Source organism: Erythrolamprus reginae, chromosome 9 (genome assembly GCF_031021105.1).
Source record: "Erythrolamprus reginae isolate rEryReg1 chromosome 9, rEryReg1.hap1, whole genome shotgun sequence".
Classification (NCBI taxonomy): Eukaryota; Metazoa; Chordata; class Lepidosauria; order Squamata; family Dipsadidae; genus Erythrolamprus; species Erythrolamprus reginae.
In genome coordinates this window covers 33,064,922-33,087,923 of record NC_091958.1, presented here as the reverse complement: position 1 = coordinate 33,087,923, position 23,002 = coordinate 33,064,922, and the positions used below count along the sequence as shown (strand labels likewise).

Sequence of the window (23,002 nt, the reverse complement as noted above, 5' to 3'; positions counted from 1 at the left end):
AGGTGTTTGTTTGTCTGTGCCGAGTTAGCTTTCATACTCCTCTTTCCTCCAGCTCTCGGGAGGTAAAAGACAAATCCGAAAGGCAAATTTGGGGTGATTCTGTAAAGATCCCTTTGGATTCTACTGAGTTGATCCCCTAATCATGTTTCTTACTGAAATGAGCCTTTCGAGCTAGTGTACAGAGGAGGTCATCTTCTGGAGGGGTTCAGGAGCTCTAATCATCTGTGGCCAGGAGCTCCTTGGATACCTATCTGGGGCCTCATAATTGCAACCTGATAACGACAAGATATCATTTTTTCTTGAAGTATGCACCTCTGGCATGTATTTTCTAAGTTCAGACACGGACAAACTTGATTCAGATTTTTCATCATTTTGATTTTTTTTGTTTCATGCCACGTAATAATGGCCCAGGGAATGTTCTATCTATATGGATATCTAGCAAGCTGTGTAGCTATTGTCTATTGTCTAGCTATTAGCTATCACTTATCTATCATATGTCATCTATCATCAATCTATCTGTCTCCCTCTCTCTCTGTCAACTAAATCTGTCATTTATCATACTTGTCATTTCTATCTATCATCTATCCATCCATCCATCCATCCATCCATACCTGCCCATTTGTCATATCTGTCTATTTTTCTATCTATCTATCTATCTATCTATCTATCTATCTATCTATCTATCTATCTATCTATTTTTCTATCTATCTATCTATCTATCTATCTCTTACATAATCATTATCTATCTTCCTCTTCCTCCTTCATCTCCTTTACTCACTTATTCATTCATTCATTCAGTCTGTGTCTGTCTGTCTGTCTGTCTGTCTGCTTGCCTGTCTATCTAGCTATTTGTCCTGTCTGTCTGTCTGTCTGTCTGTCTGTCTGTCTGTCTGTCTGTCTGTCTGTCTGTCTGTCTGTCTGTCTGTCTGTCTGTCTATCTATCTATCTATCTATCTATCTATCTATCTATCTATCTATCTATCTATCTATCCATCTATCTGGCTTGCATTGGCTGCCGATCAGTTTCCGGTCACAATTCAAAGTGTTGGTCATGACCTTTAAAGCCCTACATGGCTTTGGACCAGACTACCTCCGGAACCGCCTGCTACCACACAAATCCCAGCGACCGATAAGGTCCCACAGAGTTGGCCTTCTCTGGGTCCCATCGACTAAACAATGTCGTTTGGCGGGCCCCAGGGGAAGAGCCTTCTCTGTAGCAGCCCGGCCCTCTGGAACCAACTGCCCCCGGAGATTAGAATTGCCCCCACCCTCCCTGTCTTTCGTAAACTACTCAATACTCATTTATACCACCAGGCATGGGGGAGTTGATATATTCCTTCCCCCTAGGCCATTACAAGTTATGCATGGTATTTCGGTGTGTATGTTTGGTTTTATAATAAGGGTTTTTAGTTGTTTTATTATTGGATTGTCACATGCTGTTTTTATCATTGTTGTTAGCCACCCCGAGTCTACGGAGAGAGGTGGCATACAAATCCAATAAATAATAATAATAATAATAATAATAATTATTATTATTATTATTATTATCATCATCATCATCATCATCATCATCATCTCTATCTCTAAGCTAGCTAGCTACAACCTCCCTTCCTACAGTATCTACCTACCTACATACCTATCCATCATATTTATCTACCTACTTCCCTACTTGCCTACCTACCATAACTGGCTACTGAGATCTCCCACCTTTCACATGCTATTTATAATTGCTTACTACTGCGTTATCTTTTACTCTTTCAACTTGCCCTGCAATCCATTTCTTAATTAATAAGTTAATTAAGAGTGGCAAAGCTCTCACTGTGCTTAGGTACCTTACAAATAGCAGAGATCAGATCATCTCGATGAACCAAGTGGAAAGCCTTCTAACAATCAACTGATCAAATGCATCCCTCTGGCGCCGAATCTGAGGAATCACTTGCCCATGTTAAAATTCCAAAGAATTGGCGCACCCTATAGGAAAAGCTTGTGTTGTGGCATGTTGGCCATCTGCCCCTTCAGCAGCCAAATCAGAAGAGAAGGAGGAGGAGGCTTGGGAGTCAGGGCCAGCATCAAGGCAACCTGAGAGCTCCGAGGGGGAAGAGGGAATGGAGCTGGCAGGGAGAGAGAGAGAGACTCAGCCTGGGCCGTCCATCAGCTCTCAGAAGGAGAGTCAACAGACCCCAGGTCTAGAGGTGGCTGATGAAGAGGAACAACTGGATCCAGTGCCTGATGCACGATGCTCAGAAGGCAGAGGAGAGCAGTGGAAATCTATGGGATGGTCCTTGGGACAGAAGAGCCACCGCTGCCAGTGAAGCCCCATCCCAGCTCTCAGGATAAAAGGCAGGGAGGGAGTGGAGATGAATAGGTGTGGTGGACTTATCTTCTGAATGGATGGATTTGTTAGCCTGCGCTGAGAGACAGACTATTTGCCAGGGCTTTTGGGTCTCCTAATAAAGGAAACATTTATTTAACTACAGAGGGTTGGTCATATTTAAAAATAAATAAATAAATAAATAATTTATTCTCATTGTATGTATATACACAGTGTACCCATGCAACGAAATTCGTATGATGCCAAAAACCAGTCTCAACATACATAACAATCTGAAAGAACATGTTCAACCCACCACAATTTCCCACTTGAACCATCCAACATTCACACAACAGACCAAGTCGTCTTGTCCAGCAGTTCACTGATGGTGACTCCCTAGTACAGTATATTTGGGAGCTGGCTCAGTACAGCTTGCTTTTTCATCATGATCAGGCTCAGAACCATTTTGGGGGGTAAGAGACCATCTCACCTGAATGCTCTCGCCTTCACGGCAGACCAAGGGAGTCTCCATGCGGCTGTAATCCACTCCCAGGATCCAATTCTTGCCAATGAGTTGTACGTTTTCCCCAGATGTCAAAGGGGTTGGCATGGCAGATTCCTTCCGGACAGTTTCAGGGGCTCGTTTGGAATGGAAGAGGCTAAACACCACGTCTCCTTTGAGGATATCAAAATCCCAAGTGATCACAGATTCACCTTCCAGGATCTCTACAACGATCTAGATTAGAAGACAGAAAAAATCTTATGTCCGGCCAGTTTCTTCAGGGAGGTTGCTGATAAAATTAAACCTTCTAAGATCTGGTCAACATTGTGTGGGTTTTTTCCACCCCCTACTAAATCTACTTGGTTGGCAGAGGGCTGTAGGAGGCTGATGTGGCTGAAAAGGTGGGCTATCATGGCTGAAAACGGGGCGCAGGGGCCCACAAATGCCTCCCCTGTCAGCTCCATTTTTGCTGGCAGAGGGCTAGCAAAACAAACTAAAATCAAAACAGAAGAAGAAATTTAAGTATGCAAGAAAGGACAGCAAAGGAGAAAGGAAAACAGGAAAGAAAAAATGGGAAGAGAGGAAGGAAGGAAAAAGAAGGAAAAGAAAAGAAGGGAAGGGAAAAGAAAAGAAGGGATGGGAAGAGAAGAGAAGAGAAGGAAAGGAAAAAGAAGGGAATGGAAGAAAATGAAAAGAAAATAAAGGAAAGGAAAAGAAAAGAAAGGAAAGAAGGGGAAGGGGAAGAGGAAGAGGAGGGAAGGAAAGGAAGGAAGGAAGGGAGGGAGGGAGGAATGAAAAGGAAGGAAAGGGAGGGGAGGGAGGGAGGGAGGTTATAATGAGAGCGAGGGAGGGTTTGAGGGAAGTCCAGTCTTAGCACTTGGCCACCACAGGTGCCCCTTCTCAATATGAGTGACATTGAGCAGGCCACGCCCACCATAGTCACACCCTCCTCCCCGAGGTCAAACACAACCGTAATGTGAACCTCAATGAAATCTAGTTTGATTGAATGAAATGAAATCAGAGCACATGTACAGCTGTAGGCAGCATGCTGGAATATCTTAACAGGCCCATGTTGATGGGGCGGACAACACAAGAGCAATTTCCGAGGGTCATCTCAGTCCAGAGGCTGAGGGGCCATGAGAAAGATTCAGACTAACTCCCCCTAAATAAAACAAAGTTTAATTTGTTCTGAAGTACGGAACTGCCAAGCCACATGTTTAGGATTTTCAGAGAAACACTTCGGTTTTACACATCTGTTTCCCCTAGACTTTTTGCTATGCTGGAAGTCCTCCACTTATTATGACCCTAAACAGAACCCAACATTTCTGCAACTAAATGAGACGTCTGCTAGGTGCATTTTGCCCCATTTTACGTCTTTTCTTGCTACAGTTGTTAAGTGAATCGTTGCAGTTGTTACATTACACTATGTAACACAAATTTTGTTCCCAGATTTTCAATGTTATATTCCAATTGCTTATGTCTACATCAAATTAAAAATTGCTTGCATTCATCAAAAACTTTGCTTTTGTGACCACGACAACGAAAATTATGCATTTTTACTTTAGAAACAGATGATTTTGCATCTTCTCATTTATACAGTCAGACTAAAAACATTATATGCATTGCAAATTTACACAGATTACCAAAAACTGTTCAGAAGTGTGCGGTTTTCCGAGATTTACGACTATAGTGCAAATCAGTTTCACGAATCAATCCCCAAATATAGTCGCCCATCATATTTTCGTTATATTGTCCTTGGTAACGGTGTTCAAAGTTCATAATGTCTTGGTGAAAGTGCTCGCCTTGCTCCTCTGAATAAGCTCCCATGTCCCCCCCCCCCCCCCATTCCTGTAGCAACCCATTACTGATCGAAGGGACAGGAGGACACTAGGAATACGGGGAAATAAAATTCTTTTTCTTTCCTGTTTCTCCAGCATCTTAATCAAGTCATTGCTGGGTGGCCTAGAAAAGCAGAAGATATCTACTGTACCTTCCATTGAACAGAAGGTGCTCTTTGGCCTTACCTCCTGGGGAGCCCCTTTGAAAATATTTGCAGAATGATAGATGGTTTCCGTCCAGAGACGAATATGATCCGCGGTTTCGGACTCTTCCTCGGTTTGATACAGAGATTTGGGGACAAGCCCACCTTCTGGCACATTACACTGTGGTTGAGGAGGACAATGGATAATCAGCTAAGATACCTTTGGAAATGTTGACATTTCAAATAGGAAGACCTCTTATTTTCCTGATCTTCGGTCTACAGCTATGAAAGCTTCTTCTGAAATTTTCTCTAAACTCAAAAGGAAAAAAATCATTCTTGATCAGACTGACTCTTTTTGGACAAAGACCAAAGGAAGACCAGTTAGTACCACCACCGAAGATTACAAGGAATACAAGAAGATCTCAAGAAGGCAACGTCCAACCCACTTCAATGGCCAACTGGCAAGATATATGGTTATGGATCTCCTAAATTTTAGGATTGTTATATATTTATCTCATCAACCATTGGTAAGAATGGCAAAATTCAAAGAAGGTCAAACTAAAGAATATTTGGACCAAAGAGCTGTGGTGGCACAGTGGTTAGAGTGCAGTACTGCAGGATACTTCTGCTGACTACCAGCTGCTGGCAGGTCAAATTTCACCAGGCTGAGGATTGACTCAGCTTTCCAGTAGGAAGTCAATAAAAGCACTATGTCTAAATGCTATCACTCTTTTCTTTCTTCCCTCCCTCCCTCCCTCCCTCTCCCTCTCCCTCTCTTTTTCTTTCTTCTATGGTGCACAGTGGTTTGAATGCAGCATTGCAGATTAAGTCTGCCCATAGCCAGAAGTTCGATCTAACTGTCTCAAGGTGATTCAGTCTTCCATCTTTCCGAGGTGGGTAAAATGAGGCCCCAGATTGTTGGGGGCAAATAGGCTTACTCTGTAAGTCACTTACAGAGTACTGTAAAGCAACTGTGAAGTGGCATTTAAGTCTAGGTGCTATTGCTATTGTTACATACTACAGACATTATCCAAGCATACCACACATTCTCCTCCAAGGAAGTCAGGAATCACGTCTTTTTCCAGATAATCTACAAGTCCTCCAGGACCCTGGTAGTTGTTGCCGCTATAAATGAGGAATTTTTGCCTGGTGTTTTCATTGATAAAGGGGCTCACCTAAAATTGATAGGAGAAAATGCTGCTGTTTAATCACCTGTTCTCTTAAATAGTTCATAATCCTTTCAATATATACTTTCCCAAGAAACCAAAATAAACTTATCCTTTGCTATTTTAACTTAGACCCTAAGCTTTGAAGTATAGAAACTGTTTTTTTAATTCCAAATAAATATTTTTTGCAGTTTCACCCTTTTCCCATTTACAAAATAAAAAAGATATAAAAAGAACTCTGTCCTCCCTCACTGTGTAAATCTTTAAAATGAAATTTACAATGGAAAGAGGAGTCATAATCAAAAGATAAATAATGCATAAAAAAGCAGTGGTGGCCCAGTGGTTAGAATTACAACATTGCAGACTAACTCTGCGGACTGCCAGGAGTTCAATCCTGACCAGCACGAGGTTGACTCAGCCTTCCAACCTTTTGAGGTTGGTAAAATAAAGACCCAGATTGTTGGGGGCAAATAGGCTGACTCAGTAAACCACTTAGAGAGGGCTGTAAAGCACTGTAAAGTGGTATATAAGTGCTATTGCTCTTCCTTTTCCCTTTCCTTTCCTTCCTTCCTCCCTCCCTTCCTTCCACCATGCGTAGTGGTAAGAATTCAGTATTGCAGGCTAACTCTGCTGCCTGCCAGCAGTTCAATCCTGACCAGCACAAGGTTGACTCAGCCTCCCATCCTTCCAAGGTGGGTCAAATGAGGACACAGATTGTTGGGGGCAAGAGGCTGACTCTGTAAACTGCTTAGAGAGGACAGTAAAGTACTATGAAGTGGTATATAAGTCCAGGTGCTAATGCTATTGCTAAAACAAGTTGCAACCATTCTAGAAACAAATTTGGACCAAGGAATTGTCTAGTAGTAGCATGTATTTATTGGTTAAAAATGATTTTCCTAAATGTGCTGGGTTTTTGTTTTTTTTTAAACCTTGAAAGAGCACGTCAAGGGTTGCTCACCAAAGTCCAAAGAACAGGGAATACCCTTGGTGCTCGCACAATCAACAGCCTCCCTAAAGTCTCTGGATAGTTGTCCTCAACCACTTCAATAATCCTAAGGAGAGTTTTTACACCAGGACGCCAGAGGTGACGCATGTTCAGCCCTTCAAGGTCAACTAAACAGGTCCAGGATCTGAAAGGGAAGAGAAACAAGATGTTTTTTGCAATGTGTAAACTTGGCATTCCTCTACTCACTAGTCCTCAAGGTACAGGATCTGGCCAACTTCCTTAATGTCAAATTTTGAGAGTTTTCACAAATGCCACTCAGAATACTCTTCCAATTTCCCTACATTTTATCTGAAGTGTGAAAAAGGTAATTTGTTGAATGAGGTTATTGCACGGGATGGGGTCTCTTTAACCTAGCCAGTTGCTGACTGATCCTTCATGTTGATCTGTATTTGCATAATGAGATGCATACTAACGAGATGGGACGGCCTAAGAGGTTGGTGTTTTCTTCACATCTTCTTTGTCCCTCTTCATTAATTGACAAGACCTAAAAGGGAAACAAAAGCAAAGGTTTGGAATGTGGCATATGAAAATATTCCTCAGTTAGAGGTCTTGGGCGTACTGATCAGATCTCATAGTTGATGCATATTTTTTGAACAGAATCATTTAATCTCTTTGCCTTGTGCAGTTGGTGGAAGAGAGAGAGTTATTCAAGGAAAGGAAAGTTGGGATGGGAGAGGGGAGGGGGGAGGAGGAGGGGAGGGAAGGGGGAAGGGGAGGAGAAGGGGAGGGGAGAGGAGAGGAAAGGAGGGGAGGGGAAGGGAGAGGAGAGGAAAGGAAAGGAAAAGGGAGGAGGGGAGGGGAGAGGAGGGGAGGCAGGAGGGGAGGTGGAGAGAGGAGGGGAGGGGAGAGGAGAGGAAAGGGGGAGGGGAGGGGAGAGGAGGAGAGGGGAGAGGAGGGGAAAGGAGGAGGGGAGGAGGGGAGAGGAGGGGAGAGGAAAGGAGGGGAGGGGAGAGGAAAGGAAAGGGGAGGAGAGGAGAGGAGGGGAGAGGAAAGGAAAGGGGAGGAGGGGAGAGGAGGGGAGGGGAGAGGAAAGGAAGGGAGAGGGGAGGAGGGGAGGAGGGGAGAGGAGAAGAGATGAGGGGAGGAGGGGAAGGGAGGGGAGAGGAGGGGAGGAGGGGAGGGGAGAAGAGAGGGAGAGGGAGGAGGGGGGAAGGGGAGGAGGGGAGAGGTGAAGAGGTGAGGGGAGGAGGGGAGGAGGGGAGAGGAAAGGAAAGGGGAGGAGGGGAGGGGAGAGGAGGGGAGAGGAGGGGAGGGGAGAGGAAAGGAATGGGGAGGAGGGGAGAGAAGGGGAGAGGAGAGGAGAGGAGGAGAGGAGGGGAGGGGAGAGGAAGGGAGAGGGGAGGAGGGGAGGGGAGGAGGGGAGAGGAGAAAAGATGAGATGAGGGGAGGGAGGGAGGGAGGGGAGGGGAAAGGGGAGGAGGGGAGAGGAGGGGAGGAGGGGAGAGGAAGGGAGAGGGAGGAGGGGGAGAAGGGGAGGAGGGGAGAGGAGAAGAGATGAGGGGAGGAGGGGAGGGGAGAGGAAAGGAAAGGGGAGGAGGGGAGGGGAGATGAGGGGAGAGGAGAGGAAAGGGGAGGAGGGGAGATGAGGGGAGAGGAGGGGAGGGGAGAGGAGAGGAAAGGGGAGGAGGGGAGGAGGGGAGAGAAGGAGAGAGGAGGGGAGAGGAGAGGAAGGGAGAGGGGAGGAGGCGAGGGGAGGAGGCGAGGAGGGGAGGAGGCGAGGAGGGGAGGGGAGGAGAGGAGAGGAAAGAGGAAGGGGAGGAACTCTCCATATGAAAACTCGGAAATTATTGCTAAGGTAAAAGTGCAGAGTTATGATATCTGTGAGCCAGAAAATGTACCACTTTGTTTCTGATCTGTACACTGGAGAGATGGAGGGAGGGGGGACAGGGAAAGAGGGAGGGAGAGGAGAGAGAAAGAAGGAAGAAGGGAGGGAGGAAGGAAGAAAGGGGAAGGGAGAGAGAGAAAAAGAGAGAGGATGGATGGAGGGGAGAGAGAGGGGGAAAGAAGAGAGGGACGGAGGAAGAGAGAAGAGAGAGAGAGAGAGATAAGTCAAGGAATGTTACTTTACTTTGTACAGTATATTAAGAAAATCTGTTCAACTCCCCAACCAGATGTGTGGAATTCAATTTCTAGAATTTTTCAGCCAACTTTGAGGGATATAGACTTTGACTCCCAGAATTCTCTGGTCAATTATAAGATATATGGATTTGTTTGTTTGTTTGTTTATTCAATTTCTTCTCCTTAGACTCAGGGCGGTTTACAACATGTTAGCAATAGCACTCTTTAACAGAGCCAGCCTATTGCTCCCACAATCCATGTCCTCATTTTACCCACCTCGGAAGGATGGAAGGCTGAATCAACCTTGAGCCGGTGGTGAGATCTGATCTACAGTCAGCTTCAGTGGCCTGCAGTACAAAACTCTACCGGCTGCGCCACTCCTGGCTCTATACTCTAAACTCTATACTCTACACTCTATACCCATAACATTTCCCCCCACAATGTCAAGACTGCCATCCCGCTGGGTCTTACTTCACTTGCTGCCAATGTGCCATATGCAATGGGAGGGTGGGGGGAGGAATTGCAGGGAGGGGATGGTGTGTGGGGGGAGTAGCATTAGAAAAAAGGTCTGTTTGGTAGACATTGTGAAGACCATGTACAGAGACTCCGGGATTGCATTCCTGCACTGCATAGTTCTTAATGTTTGTGAGTTCAGGCACCTTCAAAATGTGGGCACATAATAATAAATAATAATAATTTATTGCATTTGTACGCCGCCCCTCTCTGAAGACTCTTCATTTAAGATAAAGATGTTGCCAGAAGCAGGGGTGGGCTTCAAAATATTTAGTAAGCGGTTTTCTGCCCGGTTGTTTGGAGGGCATGGCTTAGCTTCCTGCACCACAGTGGGTGTTCTGTCCATAGACTTCCGATAATTTCCAATCCCCGTAAAATCATTTCTCAGTAATAAAACTGTTTATTTCACTCAAGCAGGATACATGAATGCAATGCATATTTTAAAAGTAGCATAGAAGAACCGTTGTACCTACCTGAACGGTCTTCTCAGTGCACTGGAAGGAGAGTCCAACATGGGTATTACTCCAATCCTATTGGTAGAGACTGAGTTAGATTTACATATTAATCTAGCACCGCCCCCTCTGCTCTCCCCATGAGCCAGTTTTAAAAACGAAAGAAACCATAGTAAGAGGATAACCAAATTTTATTATAACAACCCATAACTGATAAACTGACCACTCCGGCGTCCCTGTACCCATAACTATACTGGGTGGGTTTGGACTCTCCTTCCAGTGCACTGAGAAGACCGTTCAGGTAGGTACAACGGTTCTTCTCCATTGCATCTGGAAGGAGAGTCCAACATGGGATATACCAGAGATTTACGGCCCATGGGAGGGAGAAGGTCTTGCCAGGGACGTTGGAGATAAACAAACTCGTTGTAAAACACGTCTCCCAAAAGCCGCCTCTGCTGAGGCAAAGGAGTCCAACTTATAATGTCGTATGAAAGTTGATGGTGCCGACCACGTTGCAGCCCTGCAGATGTCATCTATGGACGCCTGGGTAGCCCAGGCCGCTGAGGTCGCCGCACTCCTCGTTGAGTGAGCAGTCACTCCTGGTGGTACTGGTTGGTTACGGGCCTTGTATGCCTCCGCAATACATTCCCTGATCCAACGACTAATGGACACTGATGACACTCCAAGTCCCTCTTTATCCGAAGCAAATGAAACAAACAACTTTTCCGATTTCCGAAAGGCTTCTGTGCGTCTGATGTAAATCTTGACCGCACGGCGTACATCGATCTTATGCCACCTTAATTCCGACGGATGACTGCCGTGGGTGCAAAAGTCTGGAAGAATCAATTCTTGTTTCCTATGAAACTCTGAGTTGACCTTCAGAATGAATGAAGGGTCCAATCTCAGCACTACTCGGTCTGGATAAAAGACACAGAGGTCAGGTCGTACCGATAAGGCCGCTAACTCTGACACTCTCCGCGCTGACGTAATGGCCACTAGGAAGGCTGTTTTAAGTGACAATAGTCTCAACGGTATAGATCTCATAGGTTCAAACGGTGGTTTAGTCAAGGCTCTGAGAACCAATGTAAGATCCCACGAGGGAAACCTCCGAATCGGTGGAGAGAGTGTTGGTTTGTTGCTCCCCGTAGAAAATCCTTCACCCAAGGATGGTAAGCCAAGGAGCGAACTCCCTCCACTCGTATCATAGTCGCGAGAGCCACCACATGTCGTTTCAGAGTGTTGGGTGTTAGTCCTCGATCAAGACCAGTCTGTAAGAACTCCAGAACTGTAATGACCGACGCCTGTTCAGTGTTGATATTTTGTTTGTCGCAGAAACTGCAAAAGGCCGCCCATGTTGTCTGATAGATCCGAGAAGTAGATGGACGCCTTGCAGCCTGCATAGTGTCTATGACCTTCTCTGGTAGCTTCAATCCTCGTAACCTGACCCGTTCAAGTGCCAAACGGTCAGTTGAAGCCACTGGGGATCGGGATGTTGAAGTTCCCCTTGACTGAGGGATATCATGTGGTCCGGGATCCTCCAAGGGGGTGACATCGATAGTGCCACCAGGTCGGAGAACCACGGCCGTCGAGGCCAGTGTGGAGCTACCAACAACACCTCCGCCCTCTCTCGTAGTAGTTTCTCCACTACTCGTGATATAAGATTCGTTGGCGGAAATGCGTAAAGTAGTCCGGGCGGCCAGGATGTCCGGAGAGCGTTGACTTCCTCCGCTCCTGGCTGCGGGAATCGAGTGAAGAACCTCGGAAGCTGGGTGTTCTGGGAGCTGGCGAAAAGATCCACCATCGGAAGACCAAACCGCATCACTGCCTGTTGGAAAATGACCGGGTCCAGCTTCCACTCTGACTGATCCAATGTGGACCGGCTCAGCCAATTCGCTTGTGTATTGCTGATTCCCGCGATGTGTTCCGCTGCTAGGGACCGTAGATGTTGTTCGGCCCAGCGGAATAGTGCCTCTGTTTCTTCCATGAGACGCTGCGACCGTGTACCCCCTTGATGATTCAAGTGGGCCCTGGTCGCCACATTGTCCGTGAGAACCAACACGTGCTGTTGATGTACTAAGGGCGCAAATGTCTGTAGAGCTAGGAATACTGCCCTCAATTCCAGAAAGTTTATATTGATTGAAGTGAGTTCCTCTGCTGTCCACAGGCCCTGAGCCAGGTGAGCTCCAATGTGGGCACCCCATCCGGTAAGACTGGCATCGGTGGTCAAGATGATCTGATCCCTTGTCTGGAAGGGAGATCCTCTGCTGATCGCGGCAGACGTCCACCATTTTAATGAGTCTCTGACCTTCTGGGGTAAATGAACCTTCCTGTGACAATGGCTCACCTTGGTCCATTGAGCAGGGAGCAGGAACCATTGCAGTGTCCTGATATGGAACCTGGCCCAAGGAACTATGCCAATGGCGGATACTAGGGTTCCTAGTATCTTTGATAGCAGTGAGAATGGAACTGGTCCCTGCTGAACACTGGATATCAAGTGTCTGATGTTGTCTTGCCTCTCCTGTGAGAGCGACACTGTGCCCTCCTGAGTGTCTATGATTGCTCCTAGGTGTAGGAGCCTGGTAGTAGGTACCAACTGGCTTTTCTCCACGTTGACTGTGAAGCCATGGAGTTCCAGTGTACGGATTGTCTCGTTGAGGTCTCTCTCTGCCGCCAGTTTGGACCTGGACAAAATGATAATATCGTCCAGGTAGGCCATGAGTCTGATGGATCTTGCTCTTAAGCTGGCGGTCAATACGTCCAAGAGCTTCGTAAACGTCCGTGGGGCCGATGACAGGCCGAACGGCATTGCTCTGTAATGGTAATGTCGTCCCTCGGTGTAAAATCGGAGAAACCTGCGATGTTCCGGATGAATAGGGATGTGCAGGTATGCCTCCTTGAGGTCGATGGATGTTAAAATGTCCTGTTCCCGGATGGAAGCGAGAATGGTCTGCAGCGAATGCATCCTGAACCTTCGGTACCTTATGAAGAGGTTCAGTTGCTTTAGGTTGAGGATCAACCGACAGCCTCCTGAGGATTTGGGCACGATGAAAATCATGGAGTAGAACCCCTTGCCCTCCTCCTGCTGCGGAACCAGTTCTATAGCACGGATGTCGAGCAGGTGTGTAATCTCCCTGCGCAGCTGTAGTTTCTTTATAGTGTCCTTTATTAGCGGGCAATGTAAGAAGCGGCTGGGCGGTGGTTGGATGAACTCCAGCTTGAGCCCGTGCGTGACTGTGGCTAGGGCCCCTTGGTCGGAGGAGGTTGATTGCCAGACGCTGCTGAAGCCCTGTAGCCTGCCTCCTAAGGGTTGGGGCGCAGCCGAGTCACTTCGTGCGTTTGAACCCTCTTTGGGTGTTACCGCGAAACGGTCTCCTGGACTGGTGATAGCCTCTCGGCCTGTCCTGAAAGGATCCGCGGTCGCTCCTATAGGTCTGATTGTACTGACCCTGTTCTAGCCCAGGATGTGCTGGGTGAAGGCATGCTCGGAGGCAGGGGCTGGAACTGCCGGTCTGGTGACCAATCTCCCTCTGCTTCAACCCCTGTAGGCCCGAAGGTAGTTGGGGGTGAGATGGGGTCTGTAGAATGCCTCTGAGCCAGAGGGAGCCCCACTGGGGATGATTGCAAAGCTGCCTCCAGCTTTTTTTCTAGCGCCTTAATGCGCTTCTCAGCCTCTTTGATGGAAGCAGATGAGGCAGATGAGTGAGCCCTGGCCTTCTCCTTAGGTTTCCCTTTGGTCTTTTCTTTAGAAGGGGCAGGAGAGCTTGGGGGATCCTTCCCTTGATTCTCCTCCATAGTACTCACAAGTGCCAGTCACTGGAATTTAAGGCTTTCCTGATGTCTGACCTCCGGTAGCTTGTTTCTCGCCCACCTCGTCAGAATAGCCAGAAAAAATGGCGCCCTCAGTCTCCCGGGCTCTGCGCCTGCGCACTAGGACATCTCAGCCCGTTCGTGCCAATTCCGCCTGACCGCCAGCCAATTTCGCGCCCAAAAGACGCTTTCGCCGCACCAGCACTCCCCAAAATGGTGGCGCCCAGCCTCCGCGGCTCCGTGGGCTGCCGTCCGGGTCCTCCGACCCTGAGGCCTTCCCGCCTTGTCCTGGCCTCCCGGGGGGCTGGTTTTCCATCTCGCCGTGACCTCCGTCTGGTCCTGATGGCCGCGGCGCTTTCGGCGGCGGCGGCGGCTTTCCCAGCGGCACGCCGCTCCCATTGCCTCATCAGCTGTGAGGCGCTCAGTTTCCTGCCTTGCGAGCCGGCATCTAGCCTCCTAGTGGGGAGGGCGGACCTCCCCACCTTCGGCTGACAGCCTCGGTATGGCCTCGGAGGCCAGGGACCCCCAGGCTGGTTGCTCCCCTACGGGGTGTTCCCACTGGGGGAATACAAAACCCCTGGGAAGGATCGTTGGGGGTGGTGCCCGCTGAGGGCAGAGACCCCAGACCGTCTGAATCCTCCTGTGTCTTCACCCTGGAAAACAAAGAAAAGAGGATTAAAACGGTAATAACAATTTATTCACAATTCCTGTTTATTAAACCTTAAGCTACAACTCAGTATGTCTCTACTCATTGACTGAGTTTTTAAAACTGGCTCATGGGGAGAGTAGAGGGGGCGGTGCTAGATTAATATGTAAATCTAACTCAGTCTCTACCAATAGGATTGGAGTAATACCCATGTTGGACTCTCCTTCCAGATGCAATGGAGAAGCAGAATTCTATCTCATTAAAAAAACAGCTTTGACTTTGGGTCTGGGAAGTGCCCCAAACTCAGTTGTTATCACATTCCTTAGATCAGTGTTTCCCAACCAGTGTGCCGCGAGACATGGTCAGGTGTGCCGCGAAAAAGGAAGCTCAGCTTCTGGTCTCGCAACTTTTTGCTGAGAGTACGAAGAGCAAAAAGTTGTGACACCGGAAGCTGAGCTTCCTTCTTTGCGCCTTCCAAGTTTTCCGGCAGCTGCAGCACCCCGCCCGGCTGGAGTTTCCCTGGCGGCGGCAGCAGATAAGCTTTGGGGCCCGACAGGAGGGCAGCGGCAGTGGGAGGGCGGCGGCGGCAACGGCACCGGGCAGTAGCCGCTGGGCAGCAGCAGGGTGGTTGGCTGCGAGCCAGAACTCCAGGACAGAGGCACCTACGACGGCGGCTAGACATGTTGCTGTACGCCGTACATGCTGGCATTGCGTGGCTGGCACTTGCCTGCTGGCTGGGCCAGAGGCTCCAGCCCCAAGCCCATGCCCAGCACAACGCCAGCATGTACGGCATCTAGCAACATGTCCAGCCGCCGCAGTCGGTGCCTCCATTCTGGACCTCCGCCTCACAGCTGACCACCCTGCCACTGCCCCATGGCTACTGCCCAATGCCGCTGCTGCGGCATGGTGTACGAGAAAGAGAGAAAGAGAGAGAGAGAAAGAGAGAGAAAGAGATAGCAAGAGAGGAAGAGAGAGAAAGAGAGAGGGAGAAGGGGGAGAGAAAGAGAGAGAAAGCAAAAAAGAGAGAAAGAGATAGCAAGAAAGAGAGAGGAAGAGGGGGGAGAGAGAAAGAAAGACTGCAAGAGAGAGAGAGGGGGGGGGAAGGAGGGTGAGGGAAAGACAGAGGGAGGGAAGGTGGGAGAGAGAAAGAGAACAAAAAAGAGGAAGGAAGGGAGAAACAAAGAGGGATGGAGAGAGAGAGAGGGAAAGAAAGAGGAAGGAAGGAAGAGAGAGAAAGAGGGAGAGAGAGAAATAGAGCGAAAGGGAGGAAGAGAGATATTTTTTTGTCCAAACTTTTTTTTAACACAACACACACACAAACACACGCTCAATGTTCCCCAGGATTTTGTAAATATGTATAATGTGCTGCGGCTCAAAAAAGGTTGGGAAACACTGCCTTAGATAACCCCTTCTCAATACTCAAAACAGAGGCAGTAGCTCACCAAATATTTTTGCTAGCATAGAAATCCTGCACAGAACTGTCTTTGGAGATAGCGATCATGATTTTTAGAATTTCTTTTCAAGCACACCACAGTTTCTCAGCTCTTCCATGTGGACTCTCTTCCATGAGAGTCCACACCCCCATTTCCCACAACTCTGCCTTTATAATGCCTGGAAGTGACATCACACGTCAAAGAGCTAAGGTTATGAATTACTGTATTTTTCAGAATATAAGACGCACCTAAATTTTAGAGGTGCAAAACAAGGAAAAAAGCATTCTGAACCAAATGGTGCAGTGATATATTATTTAATAAAATACCAGTGAAGTAGAATGCTTTTTACAAACATGTATACTTTTTACAACCATGGACAATTTTTACAAACTTCAAACTTGACAGCTTCAAGAGTTGTGGGCCAACTCCCAGAATTCCTGCTCCAGTCATGCTAGCTCAGGAATGGGAGTTGAAGTTCACAAGTCTTAAAGTTGCCAAGTTTGGAGACCTTTGCACCATTAATCCTCCAGTCATGCTAGTTCAGGAATTGGAGTTGAAGTTCATTAGCTATCAAGTTTGAAAACCCCTGGATTAGGGATTAGGGGTGCAAGGGGTCTCCAAACCTTGCAAGTTTAAGACTTGTGGACTTCAATTCCCAGAATCCTTCAGTCATGTTAGTTCAGGAATGGGAGTTGAAGTTCATTAGTCTTAAAGCTCGCCTGGCCCAGGGTACCCTGAGGGGCCTGGCTCATCCTCTTCAGAATCAGGCATGATCTGAGGTGGGTAGGGGCATTTTTGCCCTCCCTGAGCTCAGGAGGCTTTCCTCGAGTCCAGGAGGGCAAAACTGGCTTCCCCAGGCTCTGAAGGCCCTCTGGAGGCTGGAAACGGCCCATTTTTTGCCTTCCTGAACTTCCAGTATGCCCATTTTTCACACCACCCCGAGTCTCTGTGCGCTCCCTGTACTTACCTGCATCCAAAATGGGCCACATGGGGACTCATGGGAGGAGTGGGAAGGGGTGGGCGGGACCAGTCAGGAGTGGCATTTGGAGCGTTCCTCAAATTGCACAGAATCTTAGCTAGAGGTTCTCCCGAACCACCAGAGGCCCTCCCCTGGCCAGAAGCCCCTTGAGAAAGGGCCTTTGTCAAAACTAACTTTATTAGTTTGACAAGGCCAGATTATTTACGGGACCGTCTTCTGCCTCACATTTCCCAGCGACCAATCAGAACCCACAGAGTTGGCCTCCTCCGGATCCTGTCAACCAAGCAATGCTGACTGGTGGGGCCACCGGGATGGCCTTCTCTGTGGCGGCTTCAGCTCTCTGGAACCAAATCCCCCCAGAGATTCGCACTGCCCCACCCTCCTGGCCTTCTGAGAAGCCTTAAAAAACGTGGCTTTCCTGGCAGGCCTGGGCCTGTTGAGCAACAGCACTTCGCTCCGGCCTGAAGCAATTAATGATAGATGGATGAATGTCTTTTAATATTGGGTTTTTAAATTAATGTATATTGTTTTTATTGCTGTACGCCACCCAGAATCCGTCAGGTGATGGACGGCTTATAATAATAATAATAATAATAATAATAATAATAATAATAATAATAATAATAATAATTTATTAGATTTGTATGGCCATCCCTCTCCGAGGACTCAGAGCGGCTCACAACAGGACAATACACAATATACAAATCCAATAGTTAAAAAACAATTTAAAAAACCCTAATAATAATAATAATAATAATAATAATAATAATAATTATTATTATTATTATTATTATTATTATTATTATTATTATTATTATTATTATTATTATTAGACTTGTATGCCGTCCCTCTCCGAAGACTCGGAAATAATCATGCAACTCAAGCAAACCATACATGAATTATAATAGCTAAGGGGTATATTAATTTCCCCATGCCTAGTGACATAGATGAGTTTTCAGAAGTTTACAAAAGCTTTGAATAAAAAATTAAAATTAAATTAAATTAAATTAAATTAAATTAAATTAAATTAAATTAAATTAAATTAAATTAAATTAAATTAAATTAAATTAAATTAAATTAAATTAAATTAAATTAAATTAAATTAAATTAAATTAAATTAAATTAAATTAAATTAAATTAAATTAAATTAAATTAAATTAAATTAAATTAAATTAAATTAAATTAAATTAAATTAAATTAAATTAAATTAAATTAAATTTTTTAACATAAAGGTGTTTCTCACGTGGCGAAGAAGCGATTCTTCTCCCAGAAGCCTTCACAAGACCCTTGGTGTCCATTTGCCCAAGGCGAAGGATGTAGAGGGGCCTTCCATCTTGGAAACAAAAAAAGAAGGAACAAAGAAACCGAATTTTTAAAAAAATTGTCCTCAAAGATGGAATAAGCTTCCAGAAACCCAAAAATTTGCAGCGTTTGTCCAACATTCGACTGCCAGCTTGTGACAACACACACAACTTACTGTTGAAATTAAAGATTCTTCCCACAATAGCTGAGCCTTGAGCACACAACCTTGACTGACACTTTTGATATACATCATTACCGAGAGTAAAACTTAAAAGTACAGAGGAAAGAATGGGGTGGGGAAGTGATTTACAGCCAAATTTGATGTAAGTCAAGGGCTAACTGTATACCTGATTAATATATATCTGGTGTGCTGCATCATCATCATAATAATTATTATTATTATTATTATTATTATTATTATTATTTATTAGATTTGTATTCTATAATTTGTATTATAGAATAATGAATACGTTCCATATTGTATGGTGGATTCAAAAAAGATTGAGAATTACCACTAAGCTGGGGGGTGGAAATACTATTTGGAAATGGACCAGATGAGAATGTGAGGTTCTTTTGTGAGCCTCTTTTTTGTCTTTTGCAGGGAAACAAGCTCACGAAAGAAATGCCATGGAGATCTGACCTGGGGTGATGTCATCTTTGACACACGTGCCGTAGATTCTCCATCATGGGCCTAGAACATTGCAATGCAGCAACAGCAATGGCACTTTGACATATATATCACTTTACAGTGCTTTTACAGTCCTCTCTAAGCGGGTGACAGAGTCAGCATATTGCCTTCAACAATCTGGGTCCTCATTTTACCAACCTCGGAAGGATGGTTGAGTCAATCTTCAGTCTAGTGAGATTTGAACTGCCAAATTGCAGTCAGCCAGCAGTCAGCAGAAATAGCCTACAGTACTGCTTTTTAACCACTGCACCACCGTAGGTTCACCATCATGGCCCTACAACATTTTAGACCAGTGATGGTGAACCTATGGCATGGGTGCCACAGATTGCACACCGAGTCATATCTGCTGGCACACGATCTGTTGCCCTTGCTCAGCTCCAACGTGTGTTGTGTGCCAGCCAGCTGATTTCTGGCTCGCAGTGGCTCTGGGAGGGCCTTTTTGGCTTCCAGAGAGCCTCCAGGGGGATGGGGGAAGGAGTTGTTACCCTCCCCCAGCTCCAGGGAAGCCTTTGGAGCCTGGGGAGGTGAAACACGAGCCTATTGGGCCCATCAGAAGTTGGGAAACTGGCCATTTCCAGCCTCCCAAGGGCCTCTAGGGGGTGGGAGAAGCTGTTTTCACCCTCCCCAGCATTAATTTATAGGTTTGGGCACTCACACATGTGCGATAGCATGCATGCACACTCTTTCGGCACCCGAGGGAAAAAAGGTTAGCCATCACTGTTTTAGACCAATGGCAGTAGTTTTAGCTTTCCCATAAAGTTGATCTCCTGGTTTGTCTTTGGGGTCAGACATCAATGTAGAAAGGCCAGGTTTTGCAGTGTGAAATGACTACATTGCAGTTCATATTGACCATAGAAATTACAGACTTGTAGACACTGGGCCTTTGTCATGATAAAAGACTATATTTTTAAAAAATTCCTGGCTCTTTTTGGAATTAGTTTTACATGTATTTTTGCAAAAGTCTTTGCAACAGAAATCTGTAGGAGATGGAGAGGCAGAAGAGCGGAGTTAAAAAGAGGATCCGCCTAGAATCCCTACGTAGCCACAAATGAACCAAGTCCAACTTTCTTTGAATCACATTGTCTCTTATCTAACTCCAAGCTGGTGGTGTTTGTTGAGAAGATTTCTGTGCATAAGCTATTTAGCAATAAATCAGTTTCATTGGATCATTATATGTGGGCCCAGTAATGGGCAGCCAAAATTTTTACTGCCACACTGTGGGTATGGCTTATTTTGTGGGTGTGGCTTAATGGTATGTGATCAGGTAGGAGTGGCTTGCCAGGCATGTGATCAGGTGGGAGTGGCTTGAACAATCATCGTTCAAGTGAACTGTAAAATCCTCGACTTACAACTTTACCAGTGTCGCTTGCTGGGATGACAATTTGCTTTGCGTTTCCCATGTTCTCCTTCCAGGGTCACCCCCCCACCTCAGGCTGGGTAGCTAGGTGAACGGGTGCTGCCAGAAGCATAAATGCTGCCAGCGCCGCTTCCACCCACACCTTCTGCTTGCACCTCAGGCGGGAGGTGGCCGCGTGAGACTGGAGAGGAGCCGGGCAGGAGAGAGGGAAGCTCGTCCGAGGTCAGGAAAGAGGAAAGAGGAAAAAAGCAAGAAGCAGGGAAAAAAGGAGAGCCGAGCCGAGACCATTAATCCAGGAAGTGACAGTTGCCAATCAGCTGGAGCGGCACCCGCATTTTCATTTCCGCCGGTGGAACTGGTTCCACCCCGTCCTGCTTGCTGCCCACCCCTGTATGGGCCTGATCTTTTCCGCCTGACAATTTTAAATGCTGAATAGCAGTGGCAAATATAACATTGCACCCTGTAGCCCACCCCGGAGCCATCCCAAGGTGACTGAATGACAAATGACTCACGGACTGATGAACTTCATGTCCAGACACGGAGCAGAGGCCAACAGGTAGATGCTCACCTTTGTCCTGGTAATGCCATCCCCCAGCGTAGAATTCTTTCAAAAGGGAAGGTGGCCTCCACGTTTGCAGGATGTAATCCACCTGGTATTGCTTTCGCCATGCCAAGGACTGGCAGAGCATTTCCCGAGCCTTGTCAATATTAAAGTCCCGAGCCCTCAGGAAACGGAGGATGTATTCATCTTTGGGAACCTGAGCAAAAGCGAGAATTAAGTCAATGCTTGATTAGATTTGGAGTTTGTTTGTTTGCTGGACTTGTATGCCGCCCTTCTGCGAAGACTCAGACTGGCTCACAACATATAAAGTAATACACATTGACAATTCTGAAGCCCAATGCTAAAAAGTTATAAAATTTAAAACCAATCTAAAAACCCAGTCATAAAATCACAAAACCACATTCGTTCGTATCTCAATAATACCGATGGCTGGAGCAAATGTTAAAGCTCAACAGCCCCAAGCATGCTGACAAAAGTGAGTTTTTAAAACCTTCTGAAAGGTCAGGAGAGTGAGGGAAGTGCGTATCTCCGGGAGGAGTTGATTCCAAAGGCCAGGGCTGACACAGAGAAGGCCCTTCCCCTAGGGCCCACCATATGACATTGCTTGGCTGATGGGACCTGGAGAAGGCCAATTCTGTGGGCTCTGACCAGTCGCTGGGATACATGAAGCTGGAGAAAAGTCCCACAACCTGGTCCTAGGCCAGTGATGGCAAACCTTTTTTCCTCGGGTGCTGAAAGATCATAGGCGTGCGCTATCGTGCATGTGCGAGTGCCCCCACCCATAATTCAATGCCTGGGGAGGGCAAAAATAGCTTCCCCTTCCCCCTGGAGGCTGGAAATCACCTATTTCCCAGGTTCTGGTGGGCCCATGTTTCATCCTCCCCAGGCTCCAAAGGCTTCTCTGGAGCCAGGGGAGGGTAAAAACACTCTCCCCCATCCCCCCAGAGGCTCTCTAGAAGCCAAAAACGCCCTCCCAGAGCCTCTGTGCAAGCCATGCCATACATTTGCCATCACTGTCCTAGGCCATGTAGGGCTTTTTAGGTAATGACCAACACTTTGAATTGCGTTCAGAGGCCAATCAGCAGCCAATGCAGCTCGCAGAGTGTTGGAGATACATGGGCAAACCTTGGTAAGCCCATGACAGCTCTCGTGACTGCATGTTGCTCTCATGGCCTGCATGAATTCCTTCTTTCATCCAGGAAGTGATGAAAGCTGAGAGAGAAGCCCAAAAATCTCCAGAGAGCTTCTGTCAGTGAGGGGGGAATTACAACCAGTTCCTGGCCCACCAGCACCATCACTGGACCACTCTGGCTCTTGTCATTCCAAGAACTTCTGCAGCCATGGGAGGCTTAGAATCTAGTTCTCCTCATTCTTAGTCCATCTTAACCTCTACTCCAGATTGTTTCTAAGGCTGAAGAAGAAAGTACTGGCCCAAATCATCCAGGGAGCTTCCATGGTTGTGGAATGGGCTTGAACACAGATCTTCTTGGTCTTAGTCTATTACTTTTCATGCTACACCTATTGGCTCTTGGGTTGGGAAGGAGGGACCAGCCTAAAGCTGTCTAGGAGCTTCCATAAATGGTGGAACCGAACACAGCCCTCCTTGCTCCTACTCCAATACTTCCATCATTATATCACCCAAACAGCTATCATGGAAAGTCCCTCCCAAAAACTATCCCAGAACAAAGCATTTTAGACAGCAATCTCATACGAGGATGGTCACATGTGCGAGATTTGGGCAATTTTTGTTGATTTCTTTGCTTCCGCACATGCACAGAAGCAAAGAAAGACCAAAAACCACCAAAATCTCATACGTGAAAGCGTCCTTGCATGAGATTTCAGCAATTTTTGCCGAGTTCTCTGCTTCCGTGCATGCACAGAGGCAAAATGTCATGCGGGGGTGGGCATGCGCGTGACGGGTGTGTTATGTTTTGTTTTGTTTCTGTCGACAAAACAAAAACATTTACAGTAACTCTTCCCTGGTACAAGCTGAGAGAAAGAGAGCCTGTGGTCTAGAGGTTAAAGCTGTTGTGTATACTCCTGTTCAGTTTGGGGATTTCGCAGTTTCTGATTCAGATATTGTTTATGAATTAATGGCAGGCCCTGATTTACAGGCAGAAGAAGAAGGGGGAGACCAACCACAGGACGTTTCTATGAGTTCAGACTCCAGTGAAGGAAAGACAGATAATAGATGGTTAAATCCTCATTTCAGACGATTGCGAAGAGAACAAGTATCAGG

General features: G+C 46.7%; 1 protein-coding gene across 1 annotated transcript in view; it reads right to left on the bottom strand.

Annotated features, from left to right (window-relative positions):
* The window catches only part of SEC14L5 (SEC14 like lipid binding 5), a 112,906-nt gene that overhangs the window by 5,569 nt on the left and 84,335 nt on the right, over positions 1-23,002 (bottom strand). The window contains 8 exon segments of the mRNA XM_070761698.1: positions 2,802-3,047; positions 4,838-4,975; positions 5,835-5,969; positions 6,919-7,090; positions 7,380-7,450; positions 18,098-18,124; positions 18,126-18,187; positions 20,770-20,959. Of these exon segments, the coding sequence (XP_070617799.1) occupies positions 2,802-3,047; positions 4,838-4,975; positions 5,835-5,969; positions 6,919-7,090; positions 7,380-7,450; positions 18,098-18,124; positions 18,126-18,187; positions 20,770-20,959 (1,041 nt within the window).